Below are 22949 nucleotides of genomic sequence, written 5' to 3' on the forward strand. Positions count from 1 at the left end.
CTGCCCAGAGATTCAACCTTTATACAGCTTCAATATAAAAGTCTGTCTTACTCTTCTTCTTATGAATGCAGTGTCACATCTAACACCAGAATCTGTTATTTCAATCTGTAAAATTCTCACAACTTTTCTGAGAGTTACGTTAGGTGTAACCGAAAATGGGAAAATGTATATCAGCATAAAGGAGAATTTAACTGGTTAACTTTCTCAAAGAAAAAGACACGTGTTTGTCACATGATGAGGGGGCGGAGCCAGTCAGGGAGCCAGCAAGGCTGCAGACAGCCACTGCAGGCAGACTGCTGTGCCTCAGTCTGGGCTTGTTTGCCTCCCTCCATGTACAGATGCAGGGAGACCAGAGGGTTTCATAACACCTTAGTGTGGTGTCATGTGCTTCAGTGGCTCCTTTTGTGTTTGTTTTTTGGTAGGTTGTTAAGAGTGAGAAGCTGATGTGTCATTTTTATTGGTTGTTTTGACATTTGTAAGATAAAGTCTACACACATTTAGCGAAACTGATAGAATCTTTGAATTAATATTTAAAACGAAGAGAAATACTTCCAGATCCACCAAAATATATTAAAAATGAAAACACATGCAGAAAGATTTGTAAAAAAAATCACTGGTTCCCTCACCTTCTGACACAGGAGGCTGAGAGCAGAGTCTGACAGCTTCTGTGTAATGTGAGGGTTTCTTAGTTTCTCTGGATTTAAATGATGTATTTTGAGTTGGGGAAATTATTCAGCATTGCTAAGTGCCCAAAATAGGCTTGCAGCCATTAGATTACAGATGCCTGCTGCTAAAAGGAGTCTATTTGACGAAAGTTTCAAAGGGAGATTACCAGTTTGGGGGAATTTTCCTTCAAATTCCGGGTTAAGTTTGATGATTTAGCTATTCTTGGCATTGTTGGGTCGTAGAGGTGTGTGGTTGTTTAGTCTTTGGTACAAATCACAATTCCTCCTTATAGTAGAGACATGATTATGACATGGAAAGAGGAGTTACCCAGAAAAACAATAAGACAGGAGAGAAGAAGATAATAAGGGTTACACATGCATAAAGTGATGGGTTATGATGGGGTGGACCGATAAATCTCTTGGTCCCAACAGGTGGAGTGAGAGTCATGTGACCTATGATTAGCCTCTTAGTGGAGGTAGCAGGTGATAGCTCTATTATAGCCCCCCACAGGAAGCAGCAGACATCAGCATTGATTATTAGTCTCATCACTACAGACTGTGGTGTGTAATATATCTGTGACGGACACAAGGGGGCGCAGCTTCTCTATTAAACCCTGAGCTTTGAGTACCTGATCCTCACCAGCAAAAGGCAGCAGCTGATTTGCTGCCAAATGCATCTGAGGTTGTCATCAGTATTAGAACCTCACATTTAGCACAGAGCTCCTGTCATGCTTCAATATGACTAAATTTGAAATCATCACAGTTGAACATTAATGGCCCATGAAACAAAATTTCCTGTCATTTTCACAATTTTTGTTTATTGAGAGGCAGAACATTCTAGAATCTATGTCCCTGCACTGACTTTCCCGTTGAGCAGCCCCCAGACACTCAGACGAATCTGCTTCAGCTTGAGGCCGTAAATGAGGGGGTTGAGCAGGGGAGGGATGATCAGATACTCTATGGAGAGGAAGTTACGGAGACCCTGCAGGCTGCTGCTGGATCCATAACGGGCATATAAGACATCAAATGATGCAGACAGACTGTAGATTGCCAAAGTGATCAGATGGGGCAGGCAGGTCTCCATAAACTTGTTCTGTTCTGCTTTCGATCGCACACATGTTCTTATAATATGGAAGTAGGAGATTACAATCAGCAGTGCTTGGATGAAATGAGAGACGACTAATCCATATCCATATAGATTATTCACACTGGTGTCTATGCAGGAGAGCTTCACCACATCCCAGTTTGTGCAATAAAGCTTATTTATCATATATCCACACAAAGGCAGCCTGACCATTAGAAGAACTCCAATTAAAATCTCAGCAAAAGATAACAACCAGGGCACCAGGAGTAATTTCCCCACCTTCCCTGGGGTCATAATGGGGTGATACTGCAGTGGGTTACATATTGCAACATACCTGTCATAAGCCATCACTGTCAGATTGGACAGTTCACATAACATATACGAGTGGACCACGAATATCTGAGTTACACATGCACTGTATGAGATAATGTTAGAATCTGATAGGAGGTCCAGGAGAAAACTGGGGTAAAAACCTGTAGCACCATAAATCCCATTGACACACAGATTACACAGGAAGATGTACATGGGCTCATGCAGAACTCTGTCCAGCATGACAGTCACAACCAGAGTTATATTCAGAAAAATTGTAAACAAGTAGATGAAGAAGGAACCGAAAAAATAAATCATTTTGTTTCGTCTTGTGTCATTTAAACCACTGAGGAAAAAAATCATTTCAGTAGATGAGTTTTCCATATTAGGTCCTCGATAAAAACACACAAAATAACAGGTATTCTTTGTACATTCACTCTTCTTTTTGCCATGAAACATCACAAATATTTTGACTCATCAGGAATAGAAGGCGAGGCACACATTGCAGGATCTTTCTGTTTTTAAATCTTCATGCATCCAGTTTTGATCAAATCAGCAATAACAAGTATCAATCTAGAATCAATGACAGATTTCACAAAAAAATATATAGTCATATGTGAAAATATTAAAGACTTGACTATAATGTGATTATTTTGAAAGACGGCGCATGTGCAGCATGTCCACCAGGCTCTGCATGTGCCTAATGAAATGCATCCTTGATCCCCACCCAAAAGTAGATGTTCATCCTCTTTGCTGGTCTTTTTATGCTCCCAGACTGTGCTGTTGACCATCGAGATCTGCTGTGTCATCTCTGTCCCTACAGACATGAGGTCCTCTAGTGTCCAATTTGTGAGACGATGAAGTCATACTTTGGTAAGATTAAACTTCATATGCAGTTGACTGGGAATTTAAAAGGAATAATTAGGATTTTATGTATTTTGAGTGATGACAGTTTGTAATCACATGGCTATATGGCTGATGTGGTGGATGGGCAGAGGGACGTATCTTCAGGTAGGAGCCTGCAGTGGTCATGAACCTGGCTTTTCAGATGCTGGAGGCCCTAATCCTGCCCAGAGATTCAACCTTTATACAGCATCAATATAAAAGTCTGTCTTACTCCTCTTCTTATGAATGCAGTGTCACATCTAACACCAGAATCTGTTATTTCAATCTGTAAAGTTCTCACAACTTTTCTGAGAGTTACGTTAGGTGTAACCGAAAATGGGAAAATGTATATCACAGCATAAAGGAGAATTTAACTGATTAACTTTCCCAAAGAAAAAGACACGTGTTGGTCACATGACGAGGGGGCGGAGCCAGTCAGGGAGCCAGCAAGGCTGCAGACAGCCACTGCAGGCAGACTGCTGTGCCTCAGTCTGGGCTTGTTTGCCTCCCTCCATGTACAGATGCAGGGAGACCAGAGGGTTTCATAACACCTTAGTGTGGTGTCATGTGCTTCAGTGGCTCCTTATGTGTTTGTTTGTTGGTAGGTTGTTAAGAGTGAGAAGCTGATGTGTCATTTTTATTGGTTGTTTTGACATTTGTAAGATAAAGTCTACACACATTTACCGAAACTGATAGAATCTTTGAATTAATATTTAAAACAAAGAGAAATACTTCCAGATCCACCAAAATACATTAAAAATGAAAACACATGTAGAAAGATTTGTAAAAAAAATCACTGGTTCCCTCACCTTCTGACACAGGAGGCTGAGAGCAGAGTCTGACAGCTTCTGTGTAATGTGAGGGTTTCTTAGTTTCTTGGCATTTAAATTCCGTATTTTGAGTTGGGGAAATTTTTCAGCATTGCTAAGTGCCCAAAATAGGCTTGCAGCCCTTAGATTACAGATGCCTGCTGCTCAAAGAAGTCTATTTGACGAAAGTTTCATAGGGAGATTACTAGTTTGGGGGAATTTTCCTTCAAATTCCAGGTTAATTGTGATGATTTAGCTATTCTTGGTACTGCTGGGTCGTAGAGGTGAAGGAGATATAGGAGCTTATAGGGTTTGTTTGTTTGTTTGTTTAGTCTTTGGTACAAATCACAATTCCGCCTTATAGTAGAGACATGATTATGATGTGGAAAGAGGAGTTACCCAGAAAAACAATAAGACAGGAGAGAAGAAGGTAATAAGGGTTACACATGCATAAAGTGATGGGTTATGATGGGGTGGACCGATAAATCTCTTGGTCCCAACAGGTGGAGTGAGAGTCATGTGACCTATGATTAGCCTCTTAGTGGAGGTAGCAGGTGATAGCTCTATTATAGCCCCCCACAGGAAGCAGCAGACATCAGCATTGATTATTACTCTCATCACTACAGACTGTGGTGTGTAATATATCTGTGACGGACACAAGGGGGCGCAGCTTCTCTATTAAACCCTGAGCTTTGAGTAGCTGATCCTCACCAGCAAAAGGCAGCAGCTGATTTGCTGCCAAATGCATCTGAGGTTGTCATCAGTATTAGAACCTCACATTTAGCACAGAGCTCCTGTCATGCTTCAATATGACTAAATTTGAAATCATCACAGTTGAACATTAATGGCCCATGAAACAAAATTTCCTGTCATTTTCACCATTTTTGTTTATTGAGAGGCAGAACATTCTAGAATCTATGACCCTGCACTGACTTTCCTGTTGAGCAGCCTCCAGACACTCAGACGAATCTGCTTCAGCTTGAGGCCGTAAATGAGGGGGTTGAGCAGGGGAGGGATGATCAGATATTCTATGGAGAGGAAGTTACGGAGACCCTGCAGGCTGCTGCTGGATCCATAACGGGCATATAAGATATCAAATGCTGCAGACAGACTGTAGATTGCCAAAGTGATCAGATGGGGCAGGCAGGTCTCCATAAACTTGTTCTGTTCTGCTTTTGATCCCACACATGTTCTTATAATATGGAAGTAGGAGATTACAATCAGCAGTGCTTGGATGAAATGAGAGATAAAAAATACATATCCATATAGATTATTCACACTGGTGTCTATGCAGGAGAGCTTCACCACATCCCAGGTTGTGCAATAAAGCTTATTTATCATATATCCACACAAAGGCAGCCTGACCATTAGAAGAACTCCAATTAAAATCTCAGCAAAAGATAACAGCCAGGGCACAACCAAAAATTTTCCCACATTTTCAGGGGTCATAATAGGGTGATACTGCAGTGGGTTACATATTGCAGCATACCTGTCATAAGCCATCACTGTCAGATTGGACAGTTCACATAACATATACGAGTGGACTACGAATATCTGAGTTACACATGCGCTGTATGAGATAATGTGAGAATCTGATAGGAGGTCCAGCAGAAAACTGGGGTAGAAACTTGTAGCACCATAAATTCCATTGACACACAGATTACACAGGAAGATGTACATGGGCTCATGCAGAACTCTGTCCAGCATGACAGTCACAACCAGAGTTATATTCAGAAAAATTGTGAACAAGTAGATGAAGAAGGAACCGAAAAAATAAATCAATTTGTTTCGTCTTGTGTCATTTAAACCACTGAGGAGAAAAATCATTTCAGTAGATGAGTTTTCCATATTAGGCCCTCGATAAAAACACACAAAAATACAGGTATTCTTTGTACATTCACTCTTCTTTTTGCCAAGAAACATCACAAATACTTTGACTCATCAGGAATAGAAGGCGAGGCACACATTGCAGGATCTTTCTGTTTTTAAATCTTCATGCATCCAGTTTTGATCAAATCAGCAATAACAAGGATCAATCTAGAATCAATGACAGATTTCACAAAAAAAAATATAGTCAGATGTGAAAATATTAAAGACTTGAATATAATGTGATTATTTTGAAAGACGGTGCATGTGCAGCATGTTCACCAGGCTCTACATGTGCCTAATGAAATGCATCCTTGATCCCCACCCAAAAGTAGATGTTCATCCTCTTTGCTGGTCTTTTTATGCTCCCAGACTGTGCTGTTGACCATCGAGATGTGCTGTGTCATCTCTGTCCCTACAGACATGAGGTCCTCTAGTGTCCAATTTGTGAGACGATGAAGTCATACTTTGGTAAGATTAAACTTCATACGCAGTTGACTGGGAATTTAAAAGGAATAATTAGGATTTTATGTATTGTGAGTCTGGATGCACCGAAATGAAAATTCTTGGCCGAAACCGAAAACCAAAAAAGAGGGAACGAAGGCCGAAAACCGAAACACCGAAAGATATTTTGCCAATAATTAGTATCATTGCATTTATGGCTATGACTGTGTACTAACCTTACTAAAATTCCAGTTCCAAACTGATCATGCATAGACTGCAAGCGGGAATAGGCCAACTGTGAATGTTTAAAGTGGCCAACAATTCTTCTGCCTATAGCCAGTACGTCTTTTACGCTGCGTTGAGACAACACTCCATCACTCACAACCAGATGTAGTGTATGGGCCATGCACCGCATTCCCTTCGGCTGACTGTCTTCTATCGCTTTTGCCATATTTCTTGCATTGTCACTGACAAGAACATGCACTTTAGATCGGTCGATATGCCAGGTGTCGAACATATTGGCAAATGCATCAGAAATGGCTGCTGCTGTATGTGACCCTCGAAACTCTTGTGAATGGAGCAGAATCTTTTGCAGCTGGAAATCAGCGTCGATCCATTGTGCGGTTAGACTGAGCATACTGGTAAAGCTGACGTCTGAGCTCCATATGTCTGTCGTGAAACTGATTGCTGAAATATCTGCAGCTATATGCTCATGGACGTGGGTTGCAACAACATTAAACAGCTCAGGTAAACACACGTCTGAGAAATGTCGTCTGCTCGGCATGACATAACGGGGCTCAATGTGCTCGATCAGCCTACGAAATCCTACATCTTCTACGACAGAGAATGGTTGATCATCTAAGGCAATGAATTCCACAATCTTTTGTGTAATGCCCTTTGCCTTGACACTATCACTGGGAAACTTCCTTGCCTTTTCAAAGATGTCTGCCACAGACGGAGTGGGCGTGCTCGGAGGGGTTTTCCTTTTCTGTGCTGCTTTACTCTCATATCCAGCATGGCGATCGGGATGTTTGGATTTCAGGTGATAAATTAAACCCGACGTGGAGAAAGTCTTTGCAGACGCACCCCCTCTTGAAATTTGGGCATTACATGTTTTGCAAATCGCTATCCGTGGGTCTTTCTCAGATATACTGAAATATGTCCACACCGCAAACATGCTGCGTCAGACAAGCACGTGCAGGCCCCGGTTACTGTATGCATCATCACAGCTGCTGTTTCGGCTGTGTATTTCGGTGATAAAAATCTTTCGGCCGAAAACCGAAAATGCACTTTTGGGCCAAATGTTGGCCGAATGTTCGGTGCATCCCTGATTTTGAGTGATGACAATTTGTAATCACACGGCTATATGGCTGATGTGGTGGATAGGCAGAGGGACGTATCTTCAGGTAGGAGCCTGCGGAGGTCATGAACCTGGCTTTTCAGATGCTGGAGGCCCTAATCCTTCAGAGATTCAACCTTTATACAGCTTCAGTATAAAAGTCTGTCTTACTCCTCTTCTTATGAATGCAGTGTCACATCTAACACCAGAATCTGTTATTTCAATCTCTAAAGTTCTCACAACTATTCTGAGAGTTACGTTAGGTGTAACTGAAAATGGGAAAATGTATATCACAGCATAAAGGAGAATTTTACTGATTAACTTTTCCAAAAGAAAAAGACACGTGTTGGTCACATGGTCAGGGGGCGGAGCCAGTCAGGGAGCCAGCAAGGCTGCAGACAGCCACTGCAGGCAGACTGCTGTGCCTCAGTCTCGGCTTGTTTGCCTCCCTCCATGTACAGATGAAGGGAGACCAGAGGGTTTCATAACACCTTAGTGTGGTGTCATGTGCTTCAGCGCCTCATTTTGTGTTTGTTTTTTGGTAGGTTGTTAAGAGTGAGAAGCTGATGTGTCATTTTTATTGGTTGTTTTGACATTTCTATGATAAGGTCTACACACATTTAACGAAACTGATAGAATCTTTGAATTAATATTTAAAACAAAGAGAAATACTTCCATATCCACCAAAATACATTAAAAATGAAAACACATGTAGAAAGATTTGTAAAAAAATCACTGGTTCCCTCACCTTCTGACACAGGAGGCTGAGAGCAGAGTCTGACAGCTTCTGTGTAATGTGAGGGTTTCTTAGTTTCTCTGGATTTAAATGACGTATTTTGAGTTGGGGAAATTATTCAGCATTGCTAAGTGCCCCCCCCCCTCCTTGAGCCGACACCTTATCGTGGTGGAGGGGTTTGCGTGTTACAATGATCCCAGGAGCTATGTTGTCTGGGGCTTTATGCCCCTGGTAGGGTCACCCAAGGCAAACAGGTCCTGGGTGAGGAACCAGACGAAGTACGGCTCAAAAACCCCTTTATGATGAGAAAAATCTTGGATTTACGGTTTCCCTTGCCCGGACGCGGGTCACCGGGGCCCCCCCCTGGAGCCAGGCCTGGGGGTGGGGCTCGATGGCGAGCGCCTGGCGGCCAGGCCTACACCCATGGGGCCTGGTCGGGCACAGCCCGAACAAGGCACGTGGGTCCCCCCTCCAATGGGCTCACCACCCATGGGAGGGGCCATAGGGGTCGGGTGCGAGGTGATCTGGGCAGCGGCCAAAGGCGGGGACCTTGGCGGTCCGATCCTCGGCTGCAGAAGCTAGCTCTAGGGACATGGAATGTCACCTCTCTGATGGGGAAAGAGCCTGAGCTGGTGCGCGAGGTTGTGAAGTTCCGGCTAGATATAGTCGGACTCACCTCGACGCACGGCTTGGGCTCTGGAACCAGTCTCCTTGAGGGGGGTTGGACCCTTTTCCACTCTGGAGTTGCCCGCGGGGAGAGGCGCCGAGCGGGCGTGGGCATACTTATTGCCCCCAGGCTGGGCGCCTGTACGTTGGGGTTTACCGCAGTGGACGAGAGGGTAGCCTCCCTCCGCCTTCGGGTGGGGGGACGGGTCCTGACTGTTGTTTGCGCTTATGCGCCAAACAGCAGTTCGGAATACCCACCCTTTTTGGAGTCCTTGGAAGGGGTGTTGGAGAGCGCTCCTCCTGGGGACTCCCTTGTTCTGCTGGGGGACTTCAATGCTCACGTGGGCAGCGACAGTGAGACCTGGAGGGGCGTGATTGGGAGGAACGGCCCCCCCGATCTGAACCCGAGCGGTGTTTTGTTATTGGACTTCTGTGCTCGTCACGGACTGTCCATAATGAACACCATGTTCAGGCATAAGGGTGTCCATATGTGCACTTGGCACCAGGACACCCTAGGCCGCAGTTCGATGATCGACTTTGTAGTCGTGTCGTCGGACTTGCGGCCGCATGTTTTGGACACTCGGGTGAAGAGAGGGGCGGAGCTGTCAACCGATCACTACCTGGTGGTGGGTTGGCTCCGCTGGTGGGGGAGGAAGCCGGCCAGGCCTGGCAGGCCCAAGCGTATAGTGAGGGTCTGCTGGGAACGTCTGGCGGAATCCCCTGTCAGGGAGAGTTTCAACTCCTACCTCCGGCAGAACTTCTCCCATATCCCGGGGGAGGCGGGGGACATTGAGTCCGAATGGGCCATGTTCCGTGCCTCCATTGTGGAGGCGGCTGACCGGAGCTGCGGCCGCAAGGTGGTCGGTGCCTGTCGCGGCGGTAATCCCCGAACCCGCTGGTGGACACCGGTGGTAAGGGATGCCGTCAAGCTGAAGAAGGAGTCTTATCGGGCCTTTCTGGCCTGTGGGACTCCAGACGCAGCTGACGGCTACCGGCAGGCCAAGTGGAATGCGGCTTTGGCGGTCGCTGAGGCAAAAACTCGGGTGTGGGAGGAGTTTGGTGAGGCCATGGACAACGACTTCCGGACGGCTTCGAAGAGATTCTGGTCCACCATCCGGCGGCTCCGGGCGGGAAAGCAGTGCAGCATCGACACTATTTATGGTGGGGATGGTGCGCTGCTGACCTCAGCTCGGGACGTTTTGGGTCGGTGGAGGGAGTACTTCGAAGACCTCCTCAATCCCACCGACACGCCTTCCAATATGGAAGCAGAGTGTGGGGACTTGGGGGTGGACTCGCCTATCTCGGGGGTGGAGGTCGCTGAGGTGGTCAAAAAGCTCCTCGGTGGCCGGGCCCCGGGGGTGGACGAGATTCGCCCAGAGTTCCTCAAGGCTCTGGATGCTGCGGGGCTGTCCTGGTTGACACGCATCTGCAGCATCGCGTGGACATCGGGGGCAGTACCTCTGGACTGGCAGACCGGGGTGGTGGTCCCCCTCTTTAAGAAGGGGGACCGGAGGGTGTGCTCCAACTACAGGGGGATCACACTCCTCAGCCTCCCTGGTAAGGTCTATTCGGGGGTCCTGGAAAGGAGGGTCCGCCGGATTGTCGAACCTCGGATTCAGGAGGAGCAGTGTGGTTTTCGCCCTGGCCGTGGAACAGTGGACCAGCTCTATACTCTCAGCAGGGTTCTGGAGGGTTCATGGGAGTTTGCCCGACCAGTCTACATGTGTTTTGTGGACTTGGAAAAGGCATTCGACCGTGTCCCTCGTGGGGTCCTGTGGGGAGTGCTCCGGGAGTATGGGGTACCGGGCTCCCTTTTAAGGGCGGTTCGGTCCCTGTATGACCGGTGCCAGAGTTTGGTCCGCATGGGCGGCAATAAGTCGGACTCGTTTCCAGTGAGGGTTGGACTCCGTCAGGGCTGCCCTTTGTCACCGATTCTGTTCATAGTTTTTATGGACAGAATTTCTAGGCGCAGCCAGGGCGTTGAGGGCGTCCGGTTCGGTGACCTCAGGATTAGGTCTCTGCTTTTTGCGGATGATGTGGTTCTGTTGGCCTCATCGAGCCGTGACCTTCAGCTCTCACTGGAGCAGTTCGCAGCCGAGTGCGAAGCGGCTGGGATGAGAATCAGCACCTCCAAATCCGAGACCATGGTTCTCAGCCGGAAAAGGGTAGAGTGCTCTCTCCGGGTTGGGGATGGGGTCCTCCCCCAAGTGGAGGAGTTTAAGTATCTCGGGATCTTGTTCACGAGTGGGGGAACGATGGAGCGGGAGATCGATAGGCGGATCGGTGCGGCGTCAGCAGTCATGCGGGCGCTGCATCGGTCTGTCATGGTGAAGAGAGAGCTGAGCCAAAAGGCGAAGCTCTCGATTTACCAGTCGATCTACGTTCCTACCCTCACCTATGGTCATGAGCTTTGGGTAGTGACCGAAAGAACGAGATCGCGGGTACAAGTGGCCGAAATGAGTTTCCTCCGCAGGGTGGCTGGGCTCTCCCTTAGAGATAGGGTGAGGAGCTCAGTCATTCGGGAAGGACTCAGAGTAGAGCCGCTGCTCCTCCGCATCGAGAGGAGCCAGATGAGGTGGCTCGGGCATCTGATCAGGATGCCTCCGGGACGCCTCCCTGGGGAGGTATTCCGGGCATGTCCCACTGGGAGGAGGCCCCGGGGAAGACCCAGGACACGCTGGAGAGACTATGTCTCTCGGCTGGCCTGGGAACGCCTCGGGGTCCCCCCAGAGGAGCTAGACGAAGTGGCCGGGGAGAGGGAAGTCTGGGTCTCCCTGCTGAGGCTGCTGCCCCCGCGACCCGACTCCGGATTAAGCGGGAGATGATGGATGGATGGATGGATGCTAAGTGCCCAAAATAGGATTGCAGCCCTTAGATTAGAGATGCCTGCTGCCCAAAGGAGTCTATTTGTTGAAAGTTTCATAGGGAGATTACTAGTTTGGGGGAATTTTCCTTCAAATTCCAGCTTAAGTGTGATGATTTAGCTATTCTTGGCATTGTTGGGTCGTAGAGGTGTTTGTTTGTTTAGTCTTTGGTACAAATCACAATTCCTGCTTATAATAGAGATATGATTATGATGTGGCAAAGTGGAATTACTTAGAAAAACAACAAGATAGGAAAGAAGAAGATAATAAGGGTTACACATGCATAAAGCAATGGGTTATGAAGGGATGGACCGATAAATCTCTGGGTCCCAACAGGTGGAGTGAGAGTCATGTGACCTATGATTAGCCTCTTAGTGGAGGTAGCAGGTGATAGCTCTATTATAGCCCCCCACAGGAAGCAGCAGACATCAGCATTGATTATTACTCTCACTACAGACTGTGGTGTCCAATGTATCTGTGACGGACACGAGGGGGCGCAGCTTCTCTATTAAACCCTGAGCTTTGAGTAGCTGATCCTCACCAGCAAAAGGCAGCAGCTGATTTGCTGCCAAATGCATTTGAGGTTGTCATCAGTATTAGAACCTCACATTTAGCACAGAGCTCCTGTCATGCTTCAATATGACTAATTTTGAAATCATTACAGTCACACCTTAAGAGTTAATGAAAAAAAAATTCAGTCTGTCACTGATTTTATTTATTGGGGGGAAGAACATTCTGGAATCTATGTCAGCGCACTGACTTTCCAACTGAGCAGCTTCCAGACACTCAGACGAATCTGCTTCAGCTTGAGGCCGTAAATGAGGGGGTTGAGCAGGGGAGGGATGATCAGATACTCTATGGAGAGGAAGTTACGGAGACCCTGCAAGCTGCTGCTGGATCCATAGCGTGCATACAAGGCATCGAATGAAGTAAATAGACAGAAGGTAGTCAGAGTGATCAGATGAGGCAGACAGGTCTCCATGAACCTGCTCTGTCCTGCTTTCGATCGCACAGAAGTTCTGATGATATGGAAGTAGGAGATTACAATCAGCAGTGCTTGGATGAAATGAGAGACGACTAATCCATATCCATATAGATTATTCACCCTGGTGTCTATGCAGGAGAGCTTCACCACTTCCCAGTTTGTGCAATAAAGCTTATTTATCATAGATCCACACAAAGGCAGCCTGACCATTAGAAGAACTGTAATTAAAATCTCAACAAAAGGTATCAGCCAGGGCACCAGGAGTAATTTCCCCACCTTCCCAGGGGTCATAATGGGGTGATACTGCAGTGGGTTACATATTGCAACATTCCTGTCATAAGCCATCACTGTCAGATTGGCGAGCTCACATAGAATATAAGAATAGACCACGAATATCTGAGTTACACATGCATTGTATGAAATGATATGTGAATCTGATAGGAGGTCCAGCAGAATCTTGGGGTAAAAACTTGTAGCACCATAAATCCCATTGACACACAGATTACACAGGAAGATGTACATGGGCTCATGCAGAACTCTGTCCAGCATAACAGTCACAAGCAGAGTCAAATTCACAAAAATTGTGAACAAATAGATGAAGAAGGAACAGAAAAAATAAATCAGTTTGTTTCGTCTTGTGTCATTCAAACCACCGAGGAAAAAAATCATTTCAGTAGAAGAATTTTCCATTGTTGATGCTCAAAAGACAATAAGAATAAGACCGGTCTTACTTTTTAAAATATGATTCTTTTGTTATGAAGCATAAATAAAACTAAGCCCTCAGAATCAGGTTAGACACACTTCATAGGAGTCTGTACCTTTAACTAGTCGTGCATCCAATCACAACTATTGATCTAGAATAAACAAAAAGAAACAAAAATATTCTGAAGCAAAAACATTAAATGCTTGAATATAATGCGATTATTTAGAAAGACAATCTATGAGCAGCCTGTCCAATAGGGTATGAATGTCCCTAATGAAATACATTCTTCATTTTCATCCAAAGTAGGATACTAACCTCTGTGCTGGTCTTTTTATGCTCCTAGACTGTGCTGTTGACCGTCGAGATCTGCTGTGTCATCTCTGTCCCTACAGACATGAGGTCCTCTAGTGTCCAATTTGTGAGACGATGAAGTCATACTTTGGTAAGATTAAACTTCATATGCAGTTGACTGGGAATTTAAAAGGAATAATTAGGATTTTATGTATTTTAAGTGATGACAGTTTGTAATCACATGACTATATGGCTGATGTGGTGGATGGGCAGAGGGACGTATCTTCAGGCAGGAGCCTGCGGTGGTCATGAACCTGGCTTTTCAGGTGCTGGAGGCCCTAATCCTTCAGAGATTCAACCTTTATACAGCTTCAGTATAAAAGTCTGTCTTACTCCTCTTCTTATGAATGCAGTGTCACATCTAACACCAGAATCTGTTATTTCAATCTCTAAAGTTCTCACAACTATTCTGAGAGTTACGTTAGGTGTAACCGAAAATGGGAAAATGTATATCACAGCATAAAGGAGAATTTAACTGATTAACTTTCCCAAAGAAAAAGACACGTGTTGGTCACATGATGAGGGGGCGGAGCCAGTCAAGGAGCTAGCAAGGCTGCAGACAGCCACTGCAGGCAGACTGCTGTGCCTCAGTCTGGGCTTGTTTGCCTCCCTCCATGTACAGATGCAGGGAGACCAGAGGGATTCATAACACCTTAGTGTGGTGTCATGTGCTTCAGTGGCTCCTTATGTGTTTGTTTGTTGGTAGGTTGTGGAGAGTGAGAATCTGATGTGTCATTTTTATAGCTTGTTTCTAAGATAAAGTCTACACACATTTACCGAAACTGATAGATTCTTTGAATTAATATTTAAAACAAAGAGAAATACTTTCAGATCCACCAAAATATATTAAAAATGAAAACACATGCAGAAAGATTTGTAAAAAAAATCACTGGTTCCTTCACCTTCTGACACACGAGGCTGAGAGCAGAGTCTGACAGCTTCTGTGTAATGTGAGGGTTTCTTAGTTTCTCGGGATTTAAATGACGTATTTTGAGTTGGGGAAATTATTCAGCATTGCTAAGTGCCCAAAATAGGCTTGCAGCCCTTAGATTACAGATGCCTGCTGCCCAAAGGAGTCTATTTGTTGAAAGTTTCATAGGGAGATTACTAGTTTGGGGGAATTTTCCTTCAAATTACAGCTTAAGTGTGATGATTTAGCTATTCTTGGTACTGCTGGGTCGTAGAGGTGAAGCAGATGTAGGAGCTTATAGGGTTTGTTTGTTTGTTTAGTCTTTGGTACAAATCAGAATTCCTCCTTATAGTAGAGACATGATTATGATGTGGAAAGAGGAGTTACCCAGAAAAACAATAAGACAGGAGAGAAGAAGATAATAAGGGTTACAAATGCATAAAGTGATGGGTAATGATGGGATGGACTAATAAATCTCTGGGTCCCAAAAGGTGGAGTGAGAGTCATGTGAACTATGATTAGCCTCTTAGTGGAGGTAGCAGGTGATAGCTCTATTATAGCCCCCCACAGGAAGCAGCAGACATCAGCATTGATTATTACTCTCATCACTACAGACTGTGGTGTGTAATATATCTGTGACGGACACAAGGGGGCGCAGCTTCTCTATTAAACCCTGAGCTTTGAGTAGCTGATCCTAACCAGCAAAAGGTAGCAGCTGATTTGCTGCCAAATGCATTTGAGGTTGTCATCAGTATTAGAACCTCACATTTAGCACCGAGGTCCTGTCATGCTTCAATATGACTAATTTTGAAATCATTACAATCACACCTTAAGAGTTAATGAAAAAAAATTCAGTCTCTCACTGATTTTGTTTATTGAGAGGAAGAACATTCTGGAATCTATGTCAGTGCACTGACTTTTCTGTTGAGCAGCCTCCAGACACTCAGACGAATCTGCTTCAGCTTGAGGCCGTAAATGAGGGGGTTGAACAGGGGAGGGATGATCAGATATTCTATGGAGAGGAAGTTACGGAGACCCTGCAAGCTGCTGCTGGATCCATAACGGGCATATAAGATATCAAATGCTACAGACAGACTGTAGATTGCCAAAGTGATCAGATGGGGCAGGCAGGTCTCCATAAACTTGTTCTGTTCTGCTTTTGATCCCACACATGTTCTTATAATATGGAAGTAGGAGATTACAATCAGCAGTGCTTGGATGAAATGAGAGATAAGAAATACATATCCATATAGATTATTCACACTGGTGTCTATGCAGGAGAGCTTCACCACATCCCAGTTTGTGCAATAAAGCTTATTTATCATATATCCACACAAAGGAAGCCTGACCATTAGAAGAACTGCAATTAAAATCTCAACAAAAGATATAAGCCAGGGCACCAGGAGTAATTTCCCCACCTTCCCTGGGGTCATAATGGGGTGATACTGCAGTGGGTTACATATTGCAACATACCTGTCATAAGCCATCACTGTCAGATTGGCGAGCTCACATAGAATATAAGAATAGACCACGAAAATTTGAGTCACACATGCATTGTATGAAATGATATGTGAATCTGATAGGAGGTCCAGCAGAATTTTGGGGTAAAAACCTGTAGCACCATAAATCCCATTGACACACAGATTACACAGGAAGATGTACATGGGCTCATGCAGAACTCTGTCCAGCATAACAGTCACAAGCAGAGTCAAATTCACAAAAATTGTGAACAAATAGATGAGAAATGAACAAGAAAAATAAATCAGTTTGTTTGTTCTTGTGTCATTCAGTCCAATGAGGGAAAAAACAATTTCACGAGAAGAATTTTCCATTGTTGAACTCAGAAGAAAATCAGAATAAATCCGGTCTTACTTTTTAAAATATGATTCTTTTGTTATGAAGCATAAATAAAACTAAGCCCTCAGAATCAGGTTAGACACACTTCATAGGAGTTTGTACCTTAAACTAGTCGTGCATCCAATCACAACTGTTGATCTAGAATAAACAAAAAGAAACAAAAATATTCTGAAGCAAAAACATTAAATGCTTGAATATAATGCGATTATTTAGAAAGACAATCTATGAGCAGCCTGTTCAATATGGTCTGAATGTCCCTAATGAAATACATTCTTCATTTTCATCCAAAGTAGGATTCTAACCTCTGTGCTGGTCTTTTTATGCTCCCAGACTGTGATGTTGACCGTCGAGATCTGCTGTGTCATCTCTGTCCCTACAGACATGAGGTCCTCTAGTGTCCAATTTGTGAGACGATGAAGTCATACTTTGGTAAGATTAAACTTCATATGCAGTTGACTGGGAATTTAAAAGGAATAATTAGGATTTTATGTATTTTAAGTGATGACAGTTTGTAATCACATGACTATATGGCTGACGTGGTGGATGGGCAGAGGGACGTATCTTCAGGGAGGAGCCTGCGGAGGTCATGAACCTGGCTTTTCAGGTGCTGGAGGCCCTAATCCTGCCCAGAGATTCAACCTTCATACAGCTTCAATATAAAAGTCTGTCTTACTCCTCTTCTTATGAATGCAGTGTCACATCTAACACCAGAATCTGTTATTTCAATCTCTAAAGTTCTCACAACTATTCTGAGAGTTACGTTAGGTGTAACCGAAAATGGAAAAATGTATATCACAGCATAAAGGAGAATTTTACTGATTAACTTTTCCAAAAGAAAAAGACACGTGTTGGTCACATGATGAGGGGGCGGAGCCAATCAGGGAGCCAGCAAGGTTGCAGACAGCCACTGCAGGCAGACTGCTGTGCCTCAGTCTGGGCTTGTTTGCCTCCCTCCATGTACAGATGCAGGGAGACCAGAGGGTTTCATAACACCTTAGTGTGGTGTCATGTGCTTCAGTGGCTCCTTATGTGTTTGTTTGTTGGTAGGTTGTTAAGAGTGAGAAGCTGATGTGTCATTTTTATTGGTTGTTTTGACATTTGTAAGATAAAGTCTACACACATTTAGCGAAACTGATAGAATCTTTGAATTAATATTTAAAACAAAGAGAAATACTTCCATATCCACCAAAATACATTAAAAATGAAAACAGATGCAGAAAGATTTGTAAAAAAAATCACTGGTTCCCTCACCTTCTGACACACGAGGCTGAGAGCAGAGTCTGACAGCTTCTGTGTAATGTGAGGGTTTCTTAGTTTCTCGGGATTTAAATGACGTATTTTGAGTTGGGGAAATTATTCAGCATTGCTAAGTGCCCAAAATAGTCTTGCAGCCCTTATATTACAGATGCCTGCTGCTAAAAGGAGTCTATTTGACGAAAGTTTCAAAGGGAGATTACCAGTTTGGGGGAATTTTCCTTCAGATTCCGGGTTAAGTTTGACGATATAGCTATTCTTGGCATTGTTGGGTTGTAGAGGTGTGTGTTTGTTTAGTCTTTGGTACAGATCACAATTTCTGCTTATAATATAGATATGATTATGATGTGGCAAAGTGGAATTACCTAGAAAAACAACAAGATAGGAAAGAAGAAGATAATAAGGGTTACACATGCATAAAGCGATGGGTTATGAAGGGATGGACCGATAAATCTCTGGGTCCCAACAGGTGGAGCGAGAGTCATGTGATCTATGATTAGCCTCTTAGTGGAGGTAGCAGGTGATAGCTCTATTATAGCCCCCCACAGGAAGCAGCAGACATCAGCATTGATTATTACTCTCATCACTACAGACTGTGGTGTGCAATATATCTGTGACGGACACAAGGGGGCGCAGCTTCTCTATTAAACCCTGAGCTTTGAGTAGCTGATCCTCACCAGCAAAAGGCAGCAGCTGATTTGCTGCCAAATGCATTTGAGGTTGTCATCAGTATTAGAACCTCACATTTAGCACAGAGCTCCTGTCATGCTTCAATATGACTAATTTTGAAATCATTACAATCACACCTTAAGAGATAATAAAAAAAAATTCAGTCTCTCACTGATTTTGTTTATTGAGAGGAAGAACATACTGGAATCTATGTCAGTGCACTGACTTTCCTGCTGAGCAGCCTCCAGACACTCAGACGAATCTGCTTCAGCTTGAGGCCGTAAATGAGGGGGTTCAGCAGGGGAGGGATGATCAGATACTCTATGGAGAGGAAGTTACGGAGACCCTGCAGGCTGCTGCTGGATCCATAGCGTGCATATAAGACATCAAAAGCAGCAGATAGATAGAAGGTAGTCAGAGTGATCAGATGAGGCAGACAGGTCTCCATGAACCTGTTCTGTCCTGCTTTCGATCGCACAGAAGTTCTGATGATATGGAAGTAGGAGATTACAATCAGCAGTGTTTGGATGAAATGAGAGATGACTATTACATATCCATATAGATTATTCACACTGGTGTCTATGCAGGAGAGCTTCACCACATCCCAGTTTGTGCAATAAAGCTTATTTATCATATATCCACACAAAGGCAGCCTGACCATTAGAAGAACTACAATTAAAATCTCAACAAAAGATATCAGCCAGGGCACCAGGAGTAATTTCCCCACCTTCCCTGGGGTCATAATGGGGTGATACTGCAGTGGGTTACATATTGCAACATACCTGTCATAAGCCATCACTGTCAGATTGGCGAGCTCACATAGAATATAAGAATAGACCACGAAAATTTGAGTCACACATGCATTGTATGAAATGATATGTGAATCTGATAGGAGGTCCAGCAGAATTTTGGGGTAAAAACTTGTAGCACCATAAATCCCATTGACACACAGATTACACAGGAAGATGTACATGGGCTCATGCAGAACTCTGTCCAGCATGACAGTCACAAGCAGAGTTATATTCACAAAAATTGTGAACAAATAGATGAGAAATGAACAGGAAAAATAAATCAGTTTGTTTGTTCTTGTGTCATTCAGTCCAATGAGGGAAAAAACTATTTCACGAGAAGAATTTTCCATTGTTGAACTCAGAAGAAAATCAGAATAAATCCGGTCTTACTTTTAAAAATATGATTCTTTTGTTATGAAGCATAAATAAAACTAAGCCCTCAGAATCAGGTTAGACACACTTCATTGGAGTTTGTACCTTTAACTAGTTGTGCATCCAATCGCAACTGTTGATCTAGAAAAAACAAAAAGAAACAAAAATATTCTGAAGCAAAAACATTAAATGCTTGAATATAATGCGATTATTTAGAAAGACAATCTATGAGCAGCCTGTCCAATAGGGTCTGAATGTCCCTAATGAAATACATTCTTCATTTTCATCCAAAGTAGGATTCTAACCTCTGTGCTGGTCTTTTTATGCTCCCAGACTGTGCTGTTGACCATCTAGATCTGCTGTGTCATTTCTGTCCCTACAGACATGAGGTCCTCTAGTGTCCAATTTGTGAGACGATGAAGTCATACTTTGGTAAGATTAAACTTCATATGCAGTTGACTGGGAATTTAAAAGGAATAATTAGGATTTTATGTATTTTAAGTGATGACAGTTTGTAATCACATGACTATATGGCTGATGTGGTGGATGGGCAGAGGGACGTATCTTCAGGTAGGAGCCTGCGGTGGTCATGAACCTGGCTTTTCAGGTGCTGGAGGCCCTAATCCTGCCCAGAGATTCAACCTTTATACAGCTTCAAAATAAAAATCTGTCTTACTCCTCTTCTTATGAATGCAGTGTCACATCTAACACCAGAATCTGTTATTTCAATCTCTAAAGTTCTCACAACTATTCTGAGAGTTACGTTAGGTGTAACCAAAAATGGCAAAATGTATATCACAGCATAAAGGAGAATTTAACTGATTAACTTTCCCAAAGAAAAAGACACGTGTTGGTCACATGATGAGGGGGCGGAGCTAGTCAGGGAGCCAGCAAAGCTGCAGACAGCCACTGCAGGCAGACTGCTGTGCATCAGTCTGGGCTTGTTTGCCTCCCTCCATGTACAGGTGCAGGGAGACCAGAGGGTTTCATAACACCTTAGTGTGGTGTCATGTGCTTCAGTGGCTCATATTGTGTTTGTTTTTTGGTAGGTTGTGGAGAGTGAGAATCTGATGTGTCATTTTTAAAGCTTGTTTCTAAGATAAAGTCTACACACATTTACCGAAACTGATAGATTCTTTGAATTAATATTTAAAACAAAGAGAAATACTTTCAGATCCACCAAAATATATTAAAAATGAAAACACATGCAGAAAGATTTGTAAAAAAATCACTGGTTCCCTCACCTTCTGACACAGGAGGCTGAGAGCAGAGTCTGACAGCTTCTGTGTAATGTGAGGGTTTCTTAGTTTCTCGGGATTTAAATGACGTATTTTGAGTTGGGGAAATTATTCAGCATTGCTAAGTGCCCAAAATAGGCTTGCAGCCCTTAGATTAGAGATGCCTGCTGCCCAAAGAAGTCTATTTGACGAAAGTTTCATAGGGAGATTACTAGTTTGGGGGAATTTTCCTTCAAATTCCAGCTTAAGTGTGATGATTTAGCTATTCTTGGTACTGCTGGGTCGTAGAGGTGAAGCAGATGTAGGAACTTATAGGGTTTGTTTGTTTGTTTAGTCTTTGGTACAAATCACAATTCCTCCTTATAGTAGAGACATGATTATGACGTGGAAAGAGGAGTTACCCAGAAAAACAATAAGACAGGAGAGAAGAAGAAAATAATGGTTACACATGCATAAAGTGATGGGTTATGATGGGATGGACCGATAAATCTCTGGGTCCCAACAGGTGGAGTGAGAGTCATGTGACCTATGATTAGCCACTTAGTGGAGGTAGCAGGTGATAGCTCTATTATAGCCCCCCACAGGAAGCAGCAGACATCAGCATTGATTATTACTCTCATCACTACAGACTGTGGTGTGCAATGTATCTGTGACGGACACAAGGGGGCGCAGCTTCTCTATTAAACCCTGAGCTTTGAGTAGCTGATCCTCACCAGCAAAAGGCAGCAGCTGATTTGCTGCCAAATGCATTTGAGGTTGTCATCAGTAATAGAACCTCACATTTAGCACAGAGCTCCTGCCATGCTTCAATATGACTAATTTTGAAATCATTACAATCACACCTTAAGAATTAATGAAAAAAAAAATCAGTCTGTCACTGATTTTGGTTATTGGGAGGAAGAACATTCTGGAATCTATGTCAGCGCACTGACTTTCCTGCTGAGCAACCTCCAGACACTCAGACGAATCTGCTTCAGCTTGAGGCCGTAAATGAGGGGGTTGAGCAGGGGAGGGATGATCAAATACTCTATGGAGAAGAAGTTACGGAGACCCTGCAGGCTGCTGCTGGATCCATAACGTGCATATAAGACATCAAATGAAGCAAATAGACAGAAGGTAGTCAGAGTGATCAGATGAGGCAGACAGGTCTCCATGAACCTGTTCTGTCCTGCTTTCGATCGCACAGAAGTTCTGATGATATGGAAGTAGGAGATTACAATCAGCAGTGCTTGGATGAAATGAGAGACGACTAATCCATATCCAAATAGATTATTCACACTAGTGTCTATGCAGGAGAGCTTCACCACTTCCCAGTTTGTGCAATAAAGCTTATCAATTTTGAACCCACACAAAGGCAGCCTGACCATCAGAAGACATGCAATTAAAATCTCAACAAAAGATAACAACCAGGGCATAAGCAACAATTTTCCCACATTTCCAGGGGTCATAATGGGGTGATACTGCAGTGGATTACATATTGCGACATATCTGTCATAAGCCATCACTGTCAGATTGGCGAGCTCACATAGAATATAAGAGTAGACCACGAATATCTGAGTTACACATGCGCTGTATGAGATAATCTGTGAATCTGATAGGAGGTCCAGCAGAAATTTGGGGTAAAAACTTGTAGCACCATAAATCCCATTGACACACAGATTACATAGGAAGATGTACATGGGCTCATGCAGAACTCTGTCCAGCATGACAGTCACAAGCAGAGTTATATTCACAAAAATTGTGAACAAATAGATGAGAAATGAACAGGAAAAATAAATCAGTTTGTTTGTTCTTGTGTCATTCAGTCCAATGAGGGAAAAAACAATTTCACGAGAAGAATTTTCCATTGTTGAACTCAGAAGAAAATCAGAATAAATCCGGTCTTACTTTTTAAAATATGATTCTTTTGTTATGAAGCATAAATAAAACTACGCCCTCAGAATCAGGTTAGACACACTTCATTGGAGTTTGTACCTTTAACTAGTCGTGCATCCAATCGCAACTGTTGATCTAGAAAAAACAAAAAGAAACAAAAATATTCTGAAGCAAAAACATTAAATGCTTGAATATAATGCGATTATTTAGAAAGACAATCTATGAGCAGCCTGTCCATTAGGGTCTGAATGTCCCTAATGAAATACATTCTTCATTT

At 43.7% G+C, this 22949-nt stretch overlaps 5 protein-coding genes across 5 annotated transcripts; all 5 read right to left on the bottom strand.

The window, feature by feature from the left end:
- Positions 1–476: 476 nt before the first annotated feature.
- LOC125711450 (olfactory receptor 8U1-like) lies at positions 477–2787 on the bottom strand. The gene has a single exon (XM_048980341.1). It carries the CDS (start codon positions 2515–2517, stop codon positions 1510–1512), a length of 1008 nt encoding a protein of 335 aa, XP_048836298.1. The 5' UTR covers positions 2518–2787; the 3' UTR covers positions 477–1509.
- Positions 2788–3558: 771 nt separating this feature from the next.
- LOC125711449 (olfactory receptor 8I2-like) lies at positions 3559–5947 on the bottom strand. Its single transcript, XM_048980340.1, has one exon. It carries the CDS (start codon positions 5673–5675, stop codon positions 4668–4670), a length of 1008 nt encoding a protein of 335 aa, XP_048836297.1. The 5' UTR covers positions 5676–5947; the 3' UTR covers positions 3559–4667.
- Positions 5948–11650: 5703 nt separating this feature from the next.
- On the bottom strand, positions 11651–13655 carry LOC125711453 (olfactory receptor 8U1-like). Its single transcript, XM_048980344.1, has 2 exons — positions 12271–13655; positions 11651–12203 (listed from the first exon to the last, which is right to left on the bottom strand). The coding sequence occupies exon 1, from the start codon at positions 13340–13342 to the stop codon at positions 12410–12412; it is 933 nt and encodes a 310-aa protein (XP_048836301.1). The 5' UTR covers positions 13343–13655; the 3' UTR covers positions 11651–12203; positions 12271–12409.
- A 974-nt stretch (positions 13656–14629) lies between these two features.
- LOC125712002 (olfactory receptor 10J5-like) lies at positions 14630–22949 on the bottom strand. Its single transcript, XM_048981575.1, has 3 exons — positions 22360–22949; positions 21746–22185; positions 14630–15549 (listed from the first exon to the last, which is right to left on the bottom strand). Exons 1-3 carry the CDS (start codon positions 22642–22644, stop codon positions 15516–15518), a joined length of 759 nt encoding a protein of 252 aa, XP_048837532.1. The 5' UTR covers positions 22645–22949; the 3' UTR covers positions 14630–15515.
- On the bottom strand, positions 18583–19640 carry LOC125711454 (olfactory receptor 8U1-like). The gene has a single exon (XM_048980346.1). The coding sequence runs from the start codon at positions 19535–19537 to the stop codon at positions 18605–18607; it is 933 nt and encodes a 310-aa protein (XP_048836303.1). The 5' UTR covers positions 19538–19640; the 3' UTR covers positions 18583–18604.

Source organism: Brienomyrus brachyistius, chromosome 17 (assembly GCF_023856365.1).
Source record: "Brienomyrus brachyistius isolate T26 chromosome 17, BBRACH_0.4, whole genome shotgun sequence".
Lineage (NCBI taxonomy): Eukaryota > Metazoa > Chordata > Actinopteri > Osteoglossiformes > Mormyridae > Brienomyrus > Brienomyrus brachyistius.

Bases quoted from the DNA above. Each gene is read 5' to 3' on its own strand.
- LOC125711449 (XM_048980340.1), bottom strand. From the start codon at position 5,675: ATGTTTCTTGGCAAAAAGAAGAGTGAATGTACAAAGAATACCTGTATT.
- LOC125711453 (XM_048980344.1), bottom strand. From the start codon at position 13,342: ATGGAAAATTCTTCTACTGAAATGATTTTTTTCCTCGGTGGTTTGAAT.
- LOC125711454 (XM_048980346.1), bottom strand. From the start codon at position 19,537: ATGGAAAATTCTTCTCGTGAAATAGTTTTTTCCCTCATTGGACTGAAT.
- LOC125711450 (XM_048980341.1), bottom strand. From the start codon at position 2,517: ATGTTTCATGGCAAAAAGAAGAGTGAATGTACAAAGAATACCTGTTAT.
- LOC125712002 (XM_048981575.1), bottom strand. From the start codon at position 22,644: ATGGAAAATTCTTCTCGTGAAATTGTTTTTTCCCTCATTGGACTGAAT. The intron at 22,186-22,359 runs GTAACTCAGATA...TCTTTTGTTGAG, and splicing joins TTATCTCATACAGCGCATGT to ATTTTAATTGCATGTCTTCT. The intron at 15,550-21,745 runs GTTGCTCAGCAG...GAGTGTCTGGAG, and splicing joins ATTCGTCTGAGTGTCTGGAG to GCTGCTCAACAGAAAAGTCA.